This window comes from Mastigoproctus giganteus, chromosome 4, assembly GCF_048544385.1.
Source record: "Mastigoproctus giganteus isolate SK-2022 chromosome 4, ASM4854438v1, whole genome shotgun sequence".
Classification (NCBI taxonomy): Eukaryota; Metazoa; Arthropoda; class Arachnida; order Uropygi; family Thelyphonidae; genus Mastigoproctus; species Mastigoproctus giganteus.
This window is the reverse complement of record NC_143578.1, coordinates 115,555,973-115,573,319: the sequence shown is the minus strand read 5'-3', so window position 1 is coordinate 115,573,319 and position 17,347 is coordinate 115,555,973. Positions and strand designations below refer to the sequence as shown.

The 17,347-nt window shown below is 37.4% G+C and overlaps 1 protein-coding gene across 3 annotated transcripts in view; it reads right to left on the bottom strand.

Annotated features, from left to right (window-relative positions):
• LOC150087009 (leucine-rich repeat-containing protein 40-like) overlaps window positions 1–17,347 on the bottom strand; it is a 500,077-nt gene that overhangs the window by 428,101 nt on the left and 54,629 nt on the right. For all 3 annotated transcript variants that reach the window (XM_090372899.1, XM_090372898.1, XM_090372896.1), the window contains exon 2: window positions 815–1,019. In XM_090372899.1, coding sequence (XP_090229025.1) covers window positions 815–992 — 178 coding nt within the window. In that variant the 5' untranslated portion in view covers window positions 993–1,019. The remainder of the gene's footprint in view (window positions 1–814; window positions 1,020–17,347) is intronic.

The following is a 17,347-nucleotide window of genomic DNA, read 5'->3' as shown; positions in this document are numbered from 1 at the left end:
AAATTTTACTATCAGAAAATATGAATATCAATTTAGATTTAAGATAATCAGAGGTGTAGTGCATAAAAAAAATTAGAAATTCTTTCCATTGGCACATCTTCAAAAGATGATCTGGGAAGGGGGGGGATATATTTACATTATCTGGAGTGGGATTATTTAATTATTTTTGTACCTAACATTAAATGCTATTTACAAAAGATTTTCTCTTTTGTAAATAGCATTTACAAACTATTTGATAACTGTTTACTCTTCAGATTTCATAGTTCCAGTGTGATAACTATTTACTCTTCAGATTTCATAGTTCCAGTTTAGGGTCTTATCAATCCATTAGCATTGCAGTATATAAATACATGTATTAAATAGTATTTAACTTACACACATTCTAAAAAAGCATTAATAACAAGCAATACTATTAAATTTGCTTAAAATAGAATGTAAACTGCATTTTGTCTCTATCATTCTACGACCAAAGAAATTATAACAAAATGGAATGCAAAAATGAATGCTTAAACTCAGACTTCAAGTCAAACTGAAGAACTGACAATTCTAAAAATACTGATGTGCAGCTACATTATAAATTTTAAATGTTGGCACATAAAAATCAGTTGCTACTATTATGAACATGACATATTTCATTTTTTAAAAATATATAATTGTATTAATCAGTAAAAACATGGTAAGAAACATTTCAAAATACTGATACTACACATAAGGGATATTTGATCCCAAATTGCAAAAAAAAAAAAAAAAAGTGCAATTAACAACTGGTAAGCAAATTTTAAGCCCATAGGAATACAATGAAAAATGCTCATACCTTCTATTAGACCTCTGTTGACAAGATTCAACTGGCCTGATGATCTTGCCTGTTTAATTATCTGTGGGTGAAGTGGTGGCTCTTTCTTTTGATGATGGAAACATGCTTCAGTATTAATGAACATAAATCCTCTTTGTCCTTGATTAACTGGTATTCTACTCCTCTGCTTTCTTGACATTTCTCTCACAAAAAAATATGCATATATCTAATTTAAAATAATGAAATCAATTTTTACAAAAGTTTATCAAAAAAAATAATGAAATAAAAAAATATATTTGATTGTCTTATCAAAATGTATATATATATATATATATATAGGCATATGGTAAAAAGAAATACAGTGAACACTTCAGTCAAATTCATCAAAAGAGTATTTAAATTTTTTAATTTAAAACTGTTTAAAAATACCTCATATATTACCTAAGAAGCCTACGATACAATCAAGCAAAGCTTATTCAACATCAACCAAAAATAAATTAATTAACTAATAACTAATGAAATTAAAAAAATGTACCCACTTCATTTGCCCATTCCTTCTAATAATCTGTTCAATCCATTAAATTTATTCAAGATACTCACTTTCACTGACAGGTGGAAATTACACATTTTATTTACACATTTGTTCTGCAACCAGCCTTTTCAATTTAAATTTGTGTGTGTGTGTGTGTGTGTGTGTGTGTGTGTCATCTGAGAAAGAGTATATATGCCATCAGCATTGTTTACTTAACCCATTAAAACTTTACACACTTAAATTATACCACCATGTAGGCATATACTGCAATTTACAGAATCCATCTTTCTTGGTAAGAATACTCTTTTCTGTCCCTGTAATATAATTAGATAGATTCTCACCCCTAGGTGCTTTGTTCACTTTTGGCTCAGCAGTCTTTCTTCTGCCTTACTTTCTGTTATTATAAAATCACTTTATAACTCCCAATCAGTATTCGATAGTTTATCAGCAATCTGTATAATAACCATAACCATATTAATAACCTAGACAAAACATTAAATTTGTGACAGAAAAAGGAGAAAACAAAACCCTTCCATTCCTAAACAATGTCTGCATTAACAAGCTCAGCAGAATAATTGTTTTCAGAAAGCCTACAGGCTGTTTTTATTTGGTTTTTAGGAGCATTAGCAACTAAGGCCATATTGCTCCAGGATATGCGGTGGTCATTCCCTGACCTTTCCGCATCCTCCGTATTTGGTGGTCATGGGCTCGAACTCCGGTCTAATCAAGAAGCGTGTGCTATGCACTGCTGCTCCTGCCCAGCCTACAGGCACGTTGTCTGTTTTCAATTATCACTCCAATCACCATTCATCAGGCAACTGGATATAATAAAAAGCATGAAGCTCAGAGCACTTAAGCATCTACATACCTGACAATCTAGAAGAACTGAATAACAATATACAGGGGATCCTGGTTATCCGAGGATAACTGGTTCCAGAAAACTCCCCTTAAAACGGGGACCAAATTGTCGTAATGTTTATTATTTAAATAAAACTAAATGCAACTAGGCATAATATTCTAAGGTTCTATATCTATATAATATCAGTGTAGATACACCATAGACAACTCTTAAAGAAAAACTACAGTAGTGTGAAAGGCATCATTTCATCAGCATCTCATATTGTTCTCATCCTTCACGAGTTGCCCATGTATTGCACTACATCGAATAAGTAATGCTTCACTAATAGAGAAGACTATTGTTACTTATTCTCGGTGGGCACCACCACTACCCAGACGGCACCATTTCAAAGCTAGTTGGCTTTTCATCGGTGGATAAAGAAGCATAATGTTAATGTTCAGCTTAAAGGGAGTAGAAGCTCAAAACAAATATGTAACTCCTCACTTGCCCAAGTCAACTGGTGAGAGATGTGGTTTACCAATTCAACTATAACTGTAGATGATATTACCAAGAGCAAACACTTCAAAAGCTCCAAATTCGGATTTATGAACACATTCAACACAAAACATCATAATTTCTTTATCTCGGATCCAAAAGTGCTTAATATTATATATCAGCAAAAGAAGAGGAACTTGAAGTGTTCCACAACAACCAAAAGAATTCCCAAAAAACAGTTAATAGAAGCATTAGCAGGTTCACCATCCACGCTTCCTGGATCTCTTTTTTACAGTGATCATGACAGATCCAGCAAGAGACACTGAGCCTCCCATAAGAACCACTGGTTAACTCTACACATCATACTGTTCAAGAAAACTGTCTACTTGTATGGCATTGGTATTGGTTTCATGTGACAGCCAAAGTGGAATGCTCACAACCATTGTATCACACCCAGACAAAGAGAGAGATGGACATGCCACTGGATGATGCTACCATGTTTCAGTACCCAACAAAGCAGAAATTCCAAAAAAAGCTTTTGAATTCTGCCACCATTTTCGAATTGATATAACAGATACTGGAAGTTTCTACATAGCTTGTAGCAGTGTAATCAGTATCAGAAGAGGATTATAAACTATAATTTTATAGTGTTACTTAAGTATGTGTTTTAATAATTTAAATTTCTCAAATAGTCTGTAACATACAACATTAATATTCGTAGAGATTTTTGAATCAGTGATTTGGCATAGATATAGTATTACATAGATTGATAGTCTTGAGCAGTAAATGGATGGTCATTGAACAGAACAGAAGGAACTGGAAAGTTGCTGCAGGGGTCTTCATCCTGCATTGAACTGAAAATGGCTGATGATCATATGATGATGATGACAGTATTGCAAATAGTTCGCATGAGTTTGAATCATGTAGGTTGGCAATAGATAGTCAAATTTATTATCTATTATAACTAACTATAATTTACAAATGTAACGTTAGCATAATACATATAACTTAAAACTGGATAGGAGAAACGAAATACATAACCACCATAAGATCAATAATGAAATATATACAGTATATATATAGTGTTATTACTGCATTGGATTATAAGTTTAGTGTAGTATTTTTCAACTGTATTGAAATTAATTCGAAATCATACCTCAAACCACAGCAGCAAAGCAAAAGGCTCAAGGTAGTAGGAGTACCATAGCTCTAGGGAGAAATGGGGAGGGGGAAGGTTGTCCTCTGAATCACAGCATATTTGAGATCCACTGCTTGTTTGATGTTTATGGAGCTATCAGAAATGGGACATGATATTGTCAAGGGAGATGTCTTTTAAGTGTGCTCGATTAAGAAGCGCAAGGAAGTTAGGAGACAACTCAGCATTGTTATGGGCCTTTATGAGAGCTTGAAGAATAGGAGGATGTCCTTGAAGGATTTAAATTGGGGAGCTCATCAAACTCTCAGCTGCCCACATCAAAGTCAGAGCTTGCACTGATCATCAGGTAACACAGTGGCAATCCCCAAGGCAGAATGACTGGTCCCACAGGAACTAGTTGTTATCGGTGGCTCTACTGTCAGGAAAAGAGAACTATATTGTGCCAAAAGGATATGTGCAATAGGACTGGGATATGTCTACCAGGGGCAAAAGTTGATAGCATTGTAGATCATCTTTTAAGGACACAAAAGGTGATATTGTTGTACACGTTGGCATTAATGACCAAGAGTAGATCTGCAGACTTACTTAACAAGTACAGGTCAATGTCGAAAAAAAGTAGTGAGTTAGTGTTAAATTTGAAAGTGTCTGCAATTCTCCCCAGACACGATAGCAGGGAGTACATGATGAGAGCCTTGTCACTCAATTCGGCCCTCAAGAGATTGTGGAAGGTTCGTGGGAAGAATTTTTCACAGCACGGTCTGTGCCTGTTAAGAGGAGAGACTGCTTCTAGAGAGATGGGATAGAAAGGTTGCAAGAATATTTTCTGATGCCATCAAGGAGTTTTACGTGGGTTGGAAAGATGATAGTTTGAGAAGATAAACAGACTAATAAACGCAGCAGGCAGAGACGAAATTAATTCTTGCACTGTTCCTATTGGACACGTTGGACAGACAACTTGTGTGATCGAGACCCGCTAATATTCGTAATGTTTCTATTGGAATGAGTGGCAGCCTGGGAAGCAAGGTGCTGGAGATGTCTGGAAATGCTGACAATCTTCATTGAACAAGTAAATACACGGGCTGTGTATTTACTTGTGCGTGTATACAGGTGCGTGTATACTTGCATGTACAACAATACTACGAGTAAAGAAAATAAATTTAATGAATCTGAAGTGCTGGTCAAGACATCAAAGGCTGATATTATTGGGATATCAGAGACATGGTGCCACACAGATATAAGGAATACAGAATTGGAATTTTGGGGGTACAAGGACAGACAGGACAGACAGGATAGGAAGGTAGAACAGATTATGCTGTTAGTTGGAAAACAAATAAAATCTAAGCCAGTATCTCCACTCCAGTTGAAATTAGAGACAGTGTAATGTTCAGTCTGTTTGGTGAGTAAGCACCACTGGAAATACAAAAATAAGAGTAGGAGTGTGTTATAGACCTAATGACTCTGATGAGTACAATGAACAATTGTACAGAGAAATAGAGCGGGCCAGTAAATAGGAATGTATTATAGTGGCGAATTTTACCTACCTTCCCAGATATTGACTGGACCTTGTGCATTGGTTACTTGCACACTAGCAAGACTTTTGTAGATTTACCGGATGATTTTTTTCTACAGCAGACTGTTCAAGAGGCAACCAGAGGGAGTAATTCTCTTTATTTGATTATCAGCAATGATTATTCATTCATTACAAATCTGCAGATAAAAGATTCACTTTTTTTTTTTGTTAGTTGTTGGCGCATCAGCTTCTGTGGTCATGATGCACCTCCCAAAGTTTTTGTAATACTCTGATCTATGCCCGAGGCAGGATTCAAACCCGCGACCTTTGGGTTGCCGGGCAGGTACTTTACCCACCCGGCTAGCCCGGTCGGCTAAAAAGAATCACTAGACGGCAGTGATTGGTGTACTGATGTGGGATTTACTTAAAAGATGTAACTACCATCAGGGGTAAAAGGAAGGGTTTTTGCTTTCGTAAAGGCGACTACAGTATTTAAATTCTATACAGTGGGACCAACTGATGATGTTACCAACAGCAATTTCAAAATGGAAATTCAAAACAGTAATCTTTGAAGCTACTAAGCTTTTCATACCAACTAAGAAATACTGTTCAAGATTTAGGCCTAAATGGATGTCATATGAATTAATGAGACTCACTGCACAGAAGAAAAATGGATGGGATGCATATAAATTATCAGGCAACACAGAAGCCTATGCTACATATAAACTGGTCTGTAATGAAGTCACAAAGGATGTTAGGCAGCCGAAGGCAGATTACGAGAAATCTTTGGCAAAGGATGCAAAGAAAACAGCAAAGACTTTAGACAGAGGGGTGGAATGCTCCCATTTTACCCCTCCATTCAGTCCAAATACCTGTCCAGCTCAGCCTTAAATTTATTTAAGCTATCAACTTCAACAACAAAGGATGAAATTCTGTTCCGTCAACCAACTACAAGCTAGCTAAAAGCAAACTTCCGCACATCTATCCAACATCTGTCTTTCCTCAATTAGAATTTATGCCCTCTAAGGTGATTATTCTGAGCAAGAGGAAGAATCCCATCGGCACTAAGCATGCTCAAACCATTCAAGGCTTTATACACCTCTATCAGATCACCTCACAGGTGCCTAGTCTCCAGACACTGTAATTTGCAAAAGTTAAGCCTTTCTTCATAAGAGCAACCCTTTGTTCCATTCACTAATCTTTTTGCCCTTCTCTGTACTCATTCCAACAGCTCTACATCCTTCTTAAAATGAGACCTCCAGACCTGTATACAGTACTCAAGGTGTGGCCTGACCAATGCCTTATATAAGGGGATAATCACCTCCTTATCCCTGCTAGAAAAATTCCTGTATATCATTGACAAGACACTATGAGCTACTCTTGCAGACCGTCTGCACTGCTCAGAAAACTTCATATCTGCCTGCACAATTACCCCCAGGTCCATTTCGTTCTCTATCACTATCAGTGTAGTACCACACAGTTGATACGTCACTCTAGGATTACTGCTTCCCATACGTAGTACTTTACATTTGTCAATGTTAAACTCTCAGCCCATCTGCTCAACTTTTCTAGATCCTGTTGCGGCAGCATACTATCATTAGTGTTCTTAACAACCCTGCCAACCTTTGTATCGTCCGCAAATTTGGACATTAAGCTTGATATACCATCATAAATATCATTTATAAATACAGAAAACAACAATGGACCCAACACTGAACCCTGAGGGACTCCACTAATAAAATTAGTCCACGATGAGCAGTGCCCATTGATTACAACTCTCTGTCTTCTCCCCCTCAACCATCCCTTTATTCATAGCAGCAATTTGCTGCTATGGATAAAGATTTTATTAATCTATGCAGTTTTTTTTGTTCTCTTTGTTTTTGAACTCATTCTTTTGTTGACATGGGAGGCTTCTTCAGTGGCTTTGAAGCTTTTATTCTTGCATACTTCTCTCGATTTCGCTCAGCTGAAGTTTTAGCTATCTTTGATATACTCATAGGTTGTTAACTGAAATTAGATTTGGTATTTTCACAATTCAATAGTTAGCAAAATCCATTTCTAGATTAGTACGATGTCATAATCAAAAAAAACTACTTCAAGAAGTGATTGTTTGTTCAAGTGATTGTTTTATTGTTGCGTTCTTGAATCAAACTGTTTAAATTTTTAAACGGTTTAATCAAAACTTACTTATGCTACTTAGAAGGTTGATGTTGATCAAAATCTTGAGAAGCAAATTTTATTAAAGTCTCCATTTTTTTCCTTCTCTATGTTTACGAACTCATTACTTTTCGACATGAGGCTACTTTGGTGGCTTCAAAGCTTTTATTCTTGCATAATATTACTACTCGCTGCTTACTCTACCAAATCAATGTTAGTGACTGAGTTAGCATCATTTAGGAAGTGACATCATTTCCGTCTCTTAGTATGAACGATGCAACATTTTATTCTCATGCCCACTACTTACACTACGGAATCAACGTTAGTGATTCAGTTAGCATCGTTAGTGACATTAGAAAGTGACATCATTTAATTTAAATTAAAATATAAAATAGAAAGTGACATAATTTCCATAAGACAATTTCATTACCAATTGGTTTTACTCCAGTGCCGCTATAGATGTTTTCACATCAAAATTTCAATGGAAAAAATTTATATTTCAACATGTCAAAGAATAATAGTGAGTGTTGTAAGGCGTATAGAGCACATATACATGCAATACAACCACCGAAACCACCTCCTTTGAGTACAAACGAAAGAGCTAAGTTATTTCTACATTGGAAGAAATTACAGTGTGTGATGGAGTTGAACAAAAAAGCCAAAGAAGGTCTATCCACATCTTTAGAGCCTTACATCTCCCCAGAAATGTTAGAAGTGAATTTGGAAAGAGTCTTGGAAGTAGACACTGCAAATGAAAACTATGAAGGGTGTCCGAAGCCCAGTCGTAAACGAGAAGCGAAGAAGCCAAAACTGACTACCAGAATGAGATGGAGACAACTCCATCAAATCGATCAAAATGTGATACACAGCCAGAGCAGCAATAGGATTTTAAGAAACACCACAGCATCCACGTACAGTTAAACATACATTCTTGGATAATGATTTTGGTTCAGTCTGTTCCATGTGTGATCAGTTTTGGTTCCAGAATGATGTGAAGGTTGTAGCAGCTCGAGATAATACTCTTGGCATTAGCATTAGTAGAGGCATTTGATGCAAAAAAGCAAGCTTATGCAGCATCAGCCAAAAAAAAAAAAAAAAACCACTCCCATTTCACCCCTCCATTCGTTCAAAATACCTGTCCAGCTGAGCCTTAAATTTATTTAGACTATCAACTTCCACAACAAGGGATGGAAGTCTGTTCCACAAACCAACTACCTGCTGGCTAAAGGCAAATTTCCGCATATCAATCCTATACCTGTCTTTCCTCAATTTGAATTTATGCCCTATCAGGTGATTATTCTGAACAAGAGGAAGAATCCCATTGGAATTGAGCATACTCAAACCATTCAAGGCTTTATACACCTCTATCAGATCACCTCGCTGGTGCCTAGTCCCAAGACACTGTAATTTCCAAAACTTAAGCCTTTCTTCGTAAGAGCAACCCTTTGTTCCATTCACTAATCTTGTTGCCCTTCTCTGTACTCGTTCCAGCAGCTCTACATCCTTCTTGAAACGAGGCCTCCAGACCTGTATACAGTACTCAAGGTGTGACCTGACCATTGCCTTCTACAAGGGAATAATCACCTCCTTATCCCTGTAGAAACATTCCTGTATATCATTGACAACACGCCATGAGCTACTCTTGCAGCCCATCTGCACTGCTCAGAAAACTTCATATCTGCCTGCACAATTACCCCCAGGTCCTTTTCATTCTCTACAACTGTAAGTGTAGTACCACAGAGTTGATACGTTGCTCTGGGGTTACTGTTTCAAATATGTTATTCTTTACATTTGTCAATGTTAAACTTCATTTTCCACCTCTCAGCCCATCTGCTCAACCTTTCCAGATCCTGTTGCAGCAGCATAGCCTCAGTAGTGTCCTTAACAACCCTGCCAACCTTTGTATCATCTGCAAACTTGGACATTAAGCTTGATACACAATCATCAATATCATTTATAAAAACAGAAAACAACAATGCACTCAACACTGAACCCTGACGGATTCCAATAATAACATTAGTCCACGATGAGCAGTGTCCGTTGATTACCACTCTCTGTTTCTCCCTCTCAACCATCCCTTTATCCATAGCAGCAATTTGCCTCCAATGCCACACTGCTCCAATTTGTGCAGCAGTCTTCCATGTGCAACAGTATCAAAAGCTTTTCTAAGATCCAAATATATAATATCAAAGTTATTCTCTGCATCCAGTTCTTTTGTGACTGCATCATAGTATCCAATCAAATTGGTCAGGCAAGACTTTCCATTAACAAAACCATGCTGTGTCCGAGCTATAACTGAAGTCTTGTCTAGATGATCCTGCAGTGCTTCTTTAACCAGTGCCTCCATTAACTTTCCTGAAACAGAAGTTAAACTCACAGGTCTATAATTACTTGTGTCATCCTTTGATCCTCCTTTGTGAACTGGAGTCACATTTGCACATCTCCAGTCTATGGGTACCACCCTTGAGTCCAAAGAAGCTCTCATAATTATTGCTAAGGGTTTGCTTAATTCCTTTGCTGCCTCCTTTAATATAACTGGATAGATCCCATCCACCCCAGGTGCCTTTTTTATGTTTATCCTCAACAATTTCTCCTCCACTTATCTCTCTGTTATTACAAAATCATCTAGCTCACTGCCAGAGTTTACTTTACCTCTGACATTCCCCTTCCTGAATAACTCCTCATATGTGAATGTAGATGCAAAATACACGTTTAGATTGTTAGCCACCTGAGCAGGATCCTCAACTGTTGAACCATCAATATCCAGTGGACCAATTTGATTCATCCCTTTCCTTCTAGAGTTTACATAGGTAAAGAACTCTTTTCTGTTTTTCTTTGCATCCTTTGCCAAGGATTTCTGATAATCTGCCTTGCCTGCCTAATCTCTTTTGTGACTTGGTTACAGACCAGCTTATATTATAGGCTTCCATGTCACCCATTAATTTATATGTATCCCATGCATTTTTCTTCTCTGCCATATGTCTCATTAGTTCATCTGACATCCATTTAGGCCTAAACCTTGAACAATATTTCTTAGTTGGTATGTAAAGCCTAGTAGTTTCCAAGATAGATAAGTTCTTTGAATGCTTCCCATTTTGAATTTGCTCTTGGTAACATCATCAGTTGGTCCCACTGTATAGAATTTAAATACAGTCTCAGACCATCGTAGTCGCCTTTATGAAAGCAAAAACCCTTCCCTTTACCCCTGGTAGTTACCTCTTTGAGTAAATCCCACTTCAGCATGCTGTGATCAATACCACCTAGTAGTTCCTTTATCTGCAGATTTTTAATGCATGAATAATCACTGCTGATGATCATATCAAGCGTATTACTCCCTCTGGTTGCCTCACAAACAAGCTGCTGTAGAAAACAATCAACCAAGAAATCCACAAAAGTCTTGCTTGGGTATGAGTGACCAACCCACAAGTTCCAGTCAATACCTGAGAAGTTAAAATTCTCAATTATAAAATATTCTGATTTACTGGTTCACTGTTTTTCTGTACCACTGTTCATTGTACTCAGAGTCATTAGGCCTATCTGGTGAGTATGGGCTTGGCAATCCAGGGTCCTGAGCTGGATATCATCATTCTTCTTTTTCTTGGTGATTTCCTTCTTTTCTCTCTCTCTCTCTCTCTCTCAGGGTAACTAGGGAATTTTTTTTTAGCTGGTGCAGCATAAGCCTCGGGCTTCCTTGCACCATATAGCTAATAATAATATGCTGCTACTCTCAATTTTGCTTTCCCAGTGCTTACGTCACACCAAAATGACTCAACATTACACTGTCCACCCATGTCAACTGGATGCATTCCTTAGATTTTATGTGTTTTTTAACTAACAGCATAACCCCTCCTCTTTCCTATCCTATCTGTCCTTTCTGTACACATTGTACTCCCCAAATTCCAATTCTTCATATCTGTGTGACACCACACCTCTCATATATTCCAGCAATATCCTCCTTTGATGTCTTGACCAGCACTTCAAATTTCTCAAATTTATTTAATATACTTCTAGCATTGGTATACAGCAAGTATACCTGCACTGTACTCTTAGTTACCCTAACACAGCCCATGTACTTACATGTTCTATGATGATTCCCAGCAGTCTGTGAAATCCCCAGTACCTTGCTTTCCAGGCTGCTGCTCATTCCAATAGAAGTAGTCAACAATCACTTTCACCTCTTCCTGCGGCTACTGTTAACCTATTATTCTGTGAATCTCCCCAAGCCAGCAGTTTTCTGACTCACATAACACTGCCTAAGTAGCAACAGCAAATATTCTTGCACCCTTTCTATTCCTCTCTAATGCTATGGGTACAGTAAATAAATTTGATGAGTCACAGCTAAGTCATTAAATGCTAGGAAATAAGGTGTCACTCAGATATAATGGATTATAATTTGAATAAGTTAGATAAGATGATTAGGTGTTCAGAATGGTCAGACATTGCAGTAAGTGAAGGGAGTTTTGAAATGATGTTTTTGGTTAAGAAGTATCACTGGATATAAACCTCTAAAAGCTGGTTGCCAGTGTGATAGACAGCCAGTATTGTTTGACATAAACAAATACTTGAGAAAGAAAAAAAAATTTTTTTGAGTTGGAGTCTGTTATATCACTCACTGGCTGCAATAGTGGTATAACTCAAAAATTGTTATTCTGAGATAATCAATGAGAAAAATTTGGCTTTTAAAATTAGTTTATTTAGAATTGAAGAAATTATGTGATTAGCAAGGGCACATGATGCAAGAAAGCAAGTTATATAGCATCAGCCAAAAAAAAAAAAAAAAACACACATCCCCTTCTGATTTCACCCATCCACTAGCTCCAAATGTTTGTCTAGTTCTACCTTGTATTTGTTTCAGGTACCAACTTCTACAACGACAGATGGAAGTTTGTTCCAGCAATCAACCACCCGCTGGCTAAAAGCAAACTTCGGCACATCTATCCTACAACTGTCTTTCCTCAATTTGAATTTATGCCCTCTCAAGCGATTATTCTGAGCAAGAGGAAGAATCCCATCAGCTTTGAGCATGCTAAAACCATTCAAGGCTTTATACACCTCAATCAGATCACCTTGCAGGTGCCTAGTCTCCAGACACTGTAATTTGCAAAACTTAAGCCTTTTTTTCATAAGAGCAACCCTTTTTTTTCCATTCACTAATCTTGTTGCCCTTCTCTGTACTCGTTCCAACAGCTCTACATCCTTCTTAAAATGAGGCCTCCAGATCTGTATACAGTACTCAAGATGTGGCCAGACCATTGCCTTATACAAGGGGATAATCACCTCCTTATCCCTGCTAGAAAAATTCCTGTATCTCATTGAAAGACACCATGAGCTACTCTTGCAGACAGTTTGCACTGCACAGAAAACTTCATATCTGCCTGCACAATTACCCCAGATCCTTTTCACTCTCTACCACTGTCAGTGTAGCACACCAAACAGTTGATACAATACTCTGAGGTTACTGCTTCCCATATGTAGTACTTTAAATTTGTCAAAGTTAAACTTCAGTTGCCACCTCTCAGCCCACCTGCTCAACTTTTCTAGATCCTGTTGCAGCAGCGTACTGTCATTAGTGTCATTAACAACCCTGCCGACCTTTGTATCGTCTGCAAACTTGGACATTAAGCCTGATATACCATCATCAATATCATTAATGAATACAGAAAACAACAATGGCCCCAACACTCAACCACTAATAACATTAGCCCACGAAGAGCAGTGTCCATTGATTACCACGCTCTGTCTTCTCCCTCTCAACCATCCCTTTATCCATTGCAGTAACTTACCCTTAATGCCATACCACTCCAATTTGTACAGCAGTCTTCCATGTGTAACAGTATCAAAAGCTGTCCTAAAATCCAAGTAAATGATATCAAAATTATTCTTTGCATCCAGTTATTTAGTGACTACATCATAGCATCCAATCAAATTGGTCAGACAAGACTTCCCCTTAACAAACCCATGCTGTGTGCAAACTATAACTGAAGTCTTGTCTAGATGATCCTGCAATGCTTCTTTAACCAGTGCCTCCATTAACTTCCCTGGAACAGAAGTTAAACTAACAGGTTTGTAATTACCTGTGTCTCTCTCTTTGATCCTCCTTTGTGGATTGGGGTCACATTTGCATATTTCCAGTCCATGCATACCTCCCCTACCTAATTCCAAGAAAGATCTCATAATTATGGCTAAAGGTTTGCTTACTTACTTTGCTGCCTCCTTTAATATAACTGGATAGATTCCATCCACCCCAGGTGCCTTTCTTATGTTTATCTTCAACAATTTCTCCTCCACTTTACTCTCAGTTATTACAAGATTATCTACTGCCAGAGTTTAATACACCTCTAGCATTTCCCTCCCTGATTGTTGAAATATAATGTGATTCATCTCATCAAACCCAGTGGTACTCAAAATTAGGCTGGCTTGATCAACATTCCCTTATGGATAATCAGAATACTCAAAATTGTACCCCCCCCCTTTTTAGTTGTGCCACTATTGCACCAACAAACATTCGAAATTTGTGACTTGAGTCTCCTAAAGTTGGAAAGTAATCAGTATGAAGAACAAAAAGAAAAAAACATTAAACAAGAGCTTTATTTTATTCATAAACTCATTTTAATAAGTATGAACTACATTTTAATCTTTGAGAACATAATTGTGGTAAAGCATAAATAAGATAAAGAAATCAGTACATAATTATTGGTGTACAAACAAGCAAAATGGAAAAATTTAGTCATTCTTAGTAAAACTTAATCCTTCTGTAAATTAACTTTTAGACTTATAAAAGCAGGCATGACATTTGGGAATTGTGTTATTGTTCACCGTATGGCAGAGTTCACTGCTTCTTTTTCAAAATCGGAATGGAACCCTTGTAGGCTTTTATCAATTCGAAACCTACAAATGACTCCAAAGGTTTTCTCATTTTACTAGCTTTAACATTAACTGAATTATAATCATCCTGTTTGTATGATGTTTTATGAAAGAAAAAGTATAAATGCTGCTTTTCTACTGTTATTGCAGCATCTGGAGACTAGGCACCTGCGATGAGATCTGATTGAGGTGTACAAGGCGTTGAATGGTTGGAGCAGGCTCAATGCTGATGGGATACTTCCACTTGCTGAGATTAAGAGCCTGAGTGGGCATAGATTCAAATTGAGGATTTGATTCAAATTCCACACATGTATTCTACAGTTGTAGAATAGATAAGAGCAATTTTGCCTTTAGCCAGCGGTAGTTGATTGCTGGAACAGACTTCGATCTGTTATGGAAGTTGATAGCTTAAATAAATTTAAGGCTAAAGTAGACAGACATTTGGAGTGACCAGATGGGTGAAATGGGAAGGGTTTTTTTTTTTTTTTTGGCTGATGCTCTATAAGCTTGCTTTCTTGCATCATATACCTCAACTAATTCATATCCAAAACAAGGGTACACTCTCATTATAATAATGAGAGTGTACCCTTGTTTTGGATATGATCTACAACAAGAAATTTGGGTGTAATGGTTTTGATTCGAAAGTTCGCTGCAACATACAAATAGGTTGTTATAATAAATTTTGAGTACAATAGTGGCTCAACTAAAATAATGCCAACTGATGTTATAAGCAAAAAGGCTGCATTACACTCTAATACTGGCACAACTCAAAAAGGATGACTGTTGCACACAAACAGCACTGAATTCAGTCCCAAGTTTGGGGCACACTGAAGAAGTGCCACTGCTGACGCTTCTCGATGCAGTAAAAACTCAGATGACATAATGACACCTGTGTCACCTAGCGAGGTAATATTGAACTCACTTTGTACTGTTATTGTATAAATGTAGAGTCCACTATCCCAACCTCATTAGTCGTATTAACTCAAAAATTAAGAATTTTGAGTTGTGCCACTATTGCAGCCATTATTGCCAGCGAGTGATATGTCAAATGACTGTGATGAGTTTAACGAACATACATACACACAAATTACTATGAGTATTGAAAATATGATGCAAGGAAGAATAAAGCAACAACCAGAAAAAAAATAAAAAATCAACTTTTCCCATATACCTCCAGAGAATTTGTCCAAATCTTCTTTAAATTTATTCAAACTACCCACCCCATAACACTAGGTGGATGCATATTCCAATCACTGATTCTTTGGTTGAATGCCTATTCTTGCAACTATCCTTTTCCAATTTAAACTTATGCTCCCTTGTGTGTATTTCATCACAGAAAGAGTAAAGATGCCATCAGCAATTAGTTTACTTAGCCTTTTAAAGTTTATACACTTCAATTAGAGAAAGAATGCTGAGAGGAGCAACAAGATTAGTTGGGGGCACAGAAAGACTTCAGTTCTTTAAATTTCAATCTCTCAAAACTAGGTGTATGTGGAGTGATCAAATTCCTTCCTAAAAATGAGGTTTCCAAACCTGTATACACTTCAGATATTGCTTAACCACTGCCTGATACAATGAGATAATCACCTCTTTATGTATGCTGGCAAAAAGTTCCTGTATGTCATTGACAGTATTCTCATGAGCTTTTATAGAACCCTATTTACATTGTTCCGAGGATTTCAGGTCGGACTGTGCAATTCATCCTAAGTCTTTCTTATAGTCCACTACTTTTGAGTTTGGTACCACACAAATGGTATGTTATTATGAGGCTACTAACTACTCCAAATGTATAACCTTGTATTTATCACTGTTAAACCAACACTAGCATTTTAAAGCACATCTGCTTAACTTATTTAGATCCTCTTGAAGCGGCATTACCATCTATGCACTCCTTGGTATCATCAGCAAACTTAGACATCAAACTTAAAATACCTACACTAGTAACATTAAAAATCATAAGGAGTCCAACAACCCCTGTGTACCTTCACAAAGAGAAGTGGCCATTTATAGACATCCTGTCTCCTGACACGTACAATCCCTTTATCCATATAACAGTAATAACTCCATCCTAATGCCATATTGCTCCAATTTATAGAACAGGCAAGCAAATTAGAATGTCATCATCACTGGCACAGTATATGGCTTAGCATTCTAATATGGGGATTATCTTTCCAGATAACAACTATGGCTCATGGGGATGACGGCTCGCTCAGTATCAAAACATTTGATTTGCTGGATGGCTGCTTTCTACATCACTATCCCAACCTCAATATATCTGAGGGACAACAGCAGAAAGCAATAATCTTGATCTGATGATGTTTATCATGTATTAAGAATCTTCAAGGTAGTAGCGATCACAGTGTGTGGATGTGGGATTTATTCATAGAATTACTAATGCATTAAGAGTGGGAGATCTGTGGATGAAAAAAAATATATTTGCTGATGCTATCGAGGCAGTGTCAGAAAACTGCTAGTCTGTGGATATAAACAGACTAAAAGATTAACAACAGCAACAGGCAAAGGTGAAAGTAATACTTGCACTGCTTCTATTGGAATGAGCAGCAGGCTGGAAGTCAAGGTGACAGGAATTTCAAGGACTGCTGGGACTCATGGAACAAGTCTTAGTTTGCAGATGATAAGAAAGTTGGTTAATTATAATAAGAGCTGACTCTTAGTTATCCTAATGCAGCCTGTATTTACTTGTTCCATGAATCCCAGCAGTCCTTGAGATTCCTTTCACCTTGACTTCCAGCCTGCTGCTCGTTCCAATAGCAACAGCGCAAGAATTACTTTCACCTTTGCCTGTTTGGTTTTTTTTTTTTTAGGAGCATTAGCAACTAAGGCCATATTGCTCCGGGAAATGCGGTGGTCATTCCCTGACCTTTCCGCATCCTCCGTATTTGGTGGTGACAGGCTCGAACCCCGGTCTAATCAAGAAGAGTGTGCTACGCACTGCTGCTCCTTCCCACCTGACTACAGAGGCACCGCTTTGCCTGCTGCTG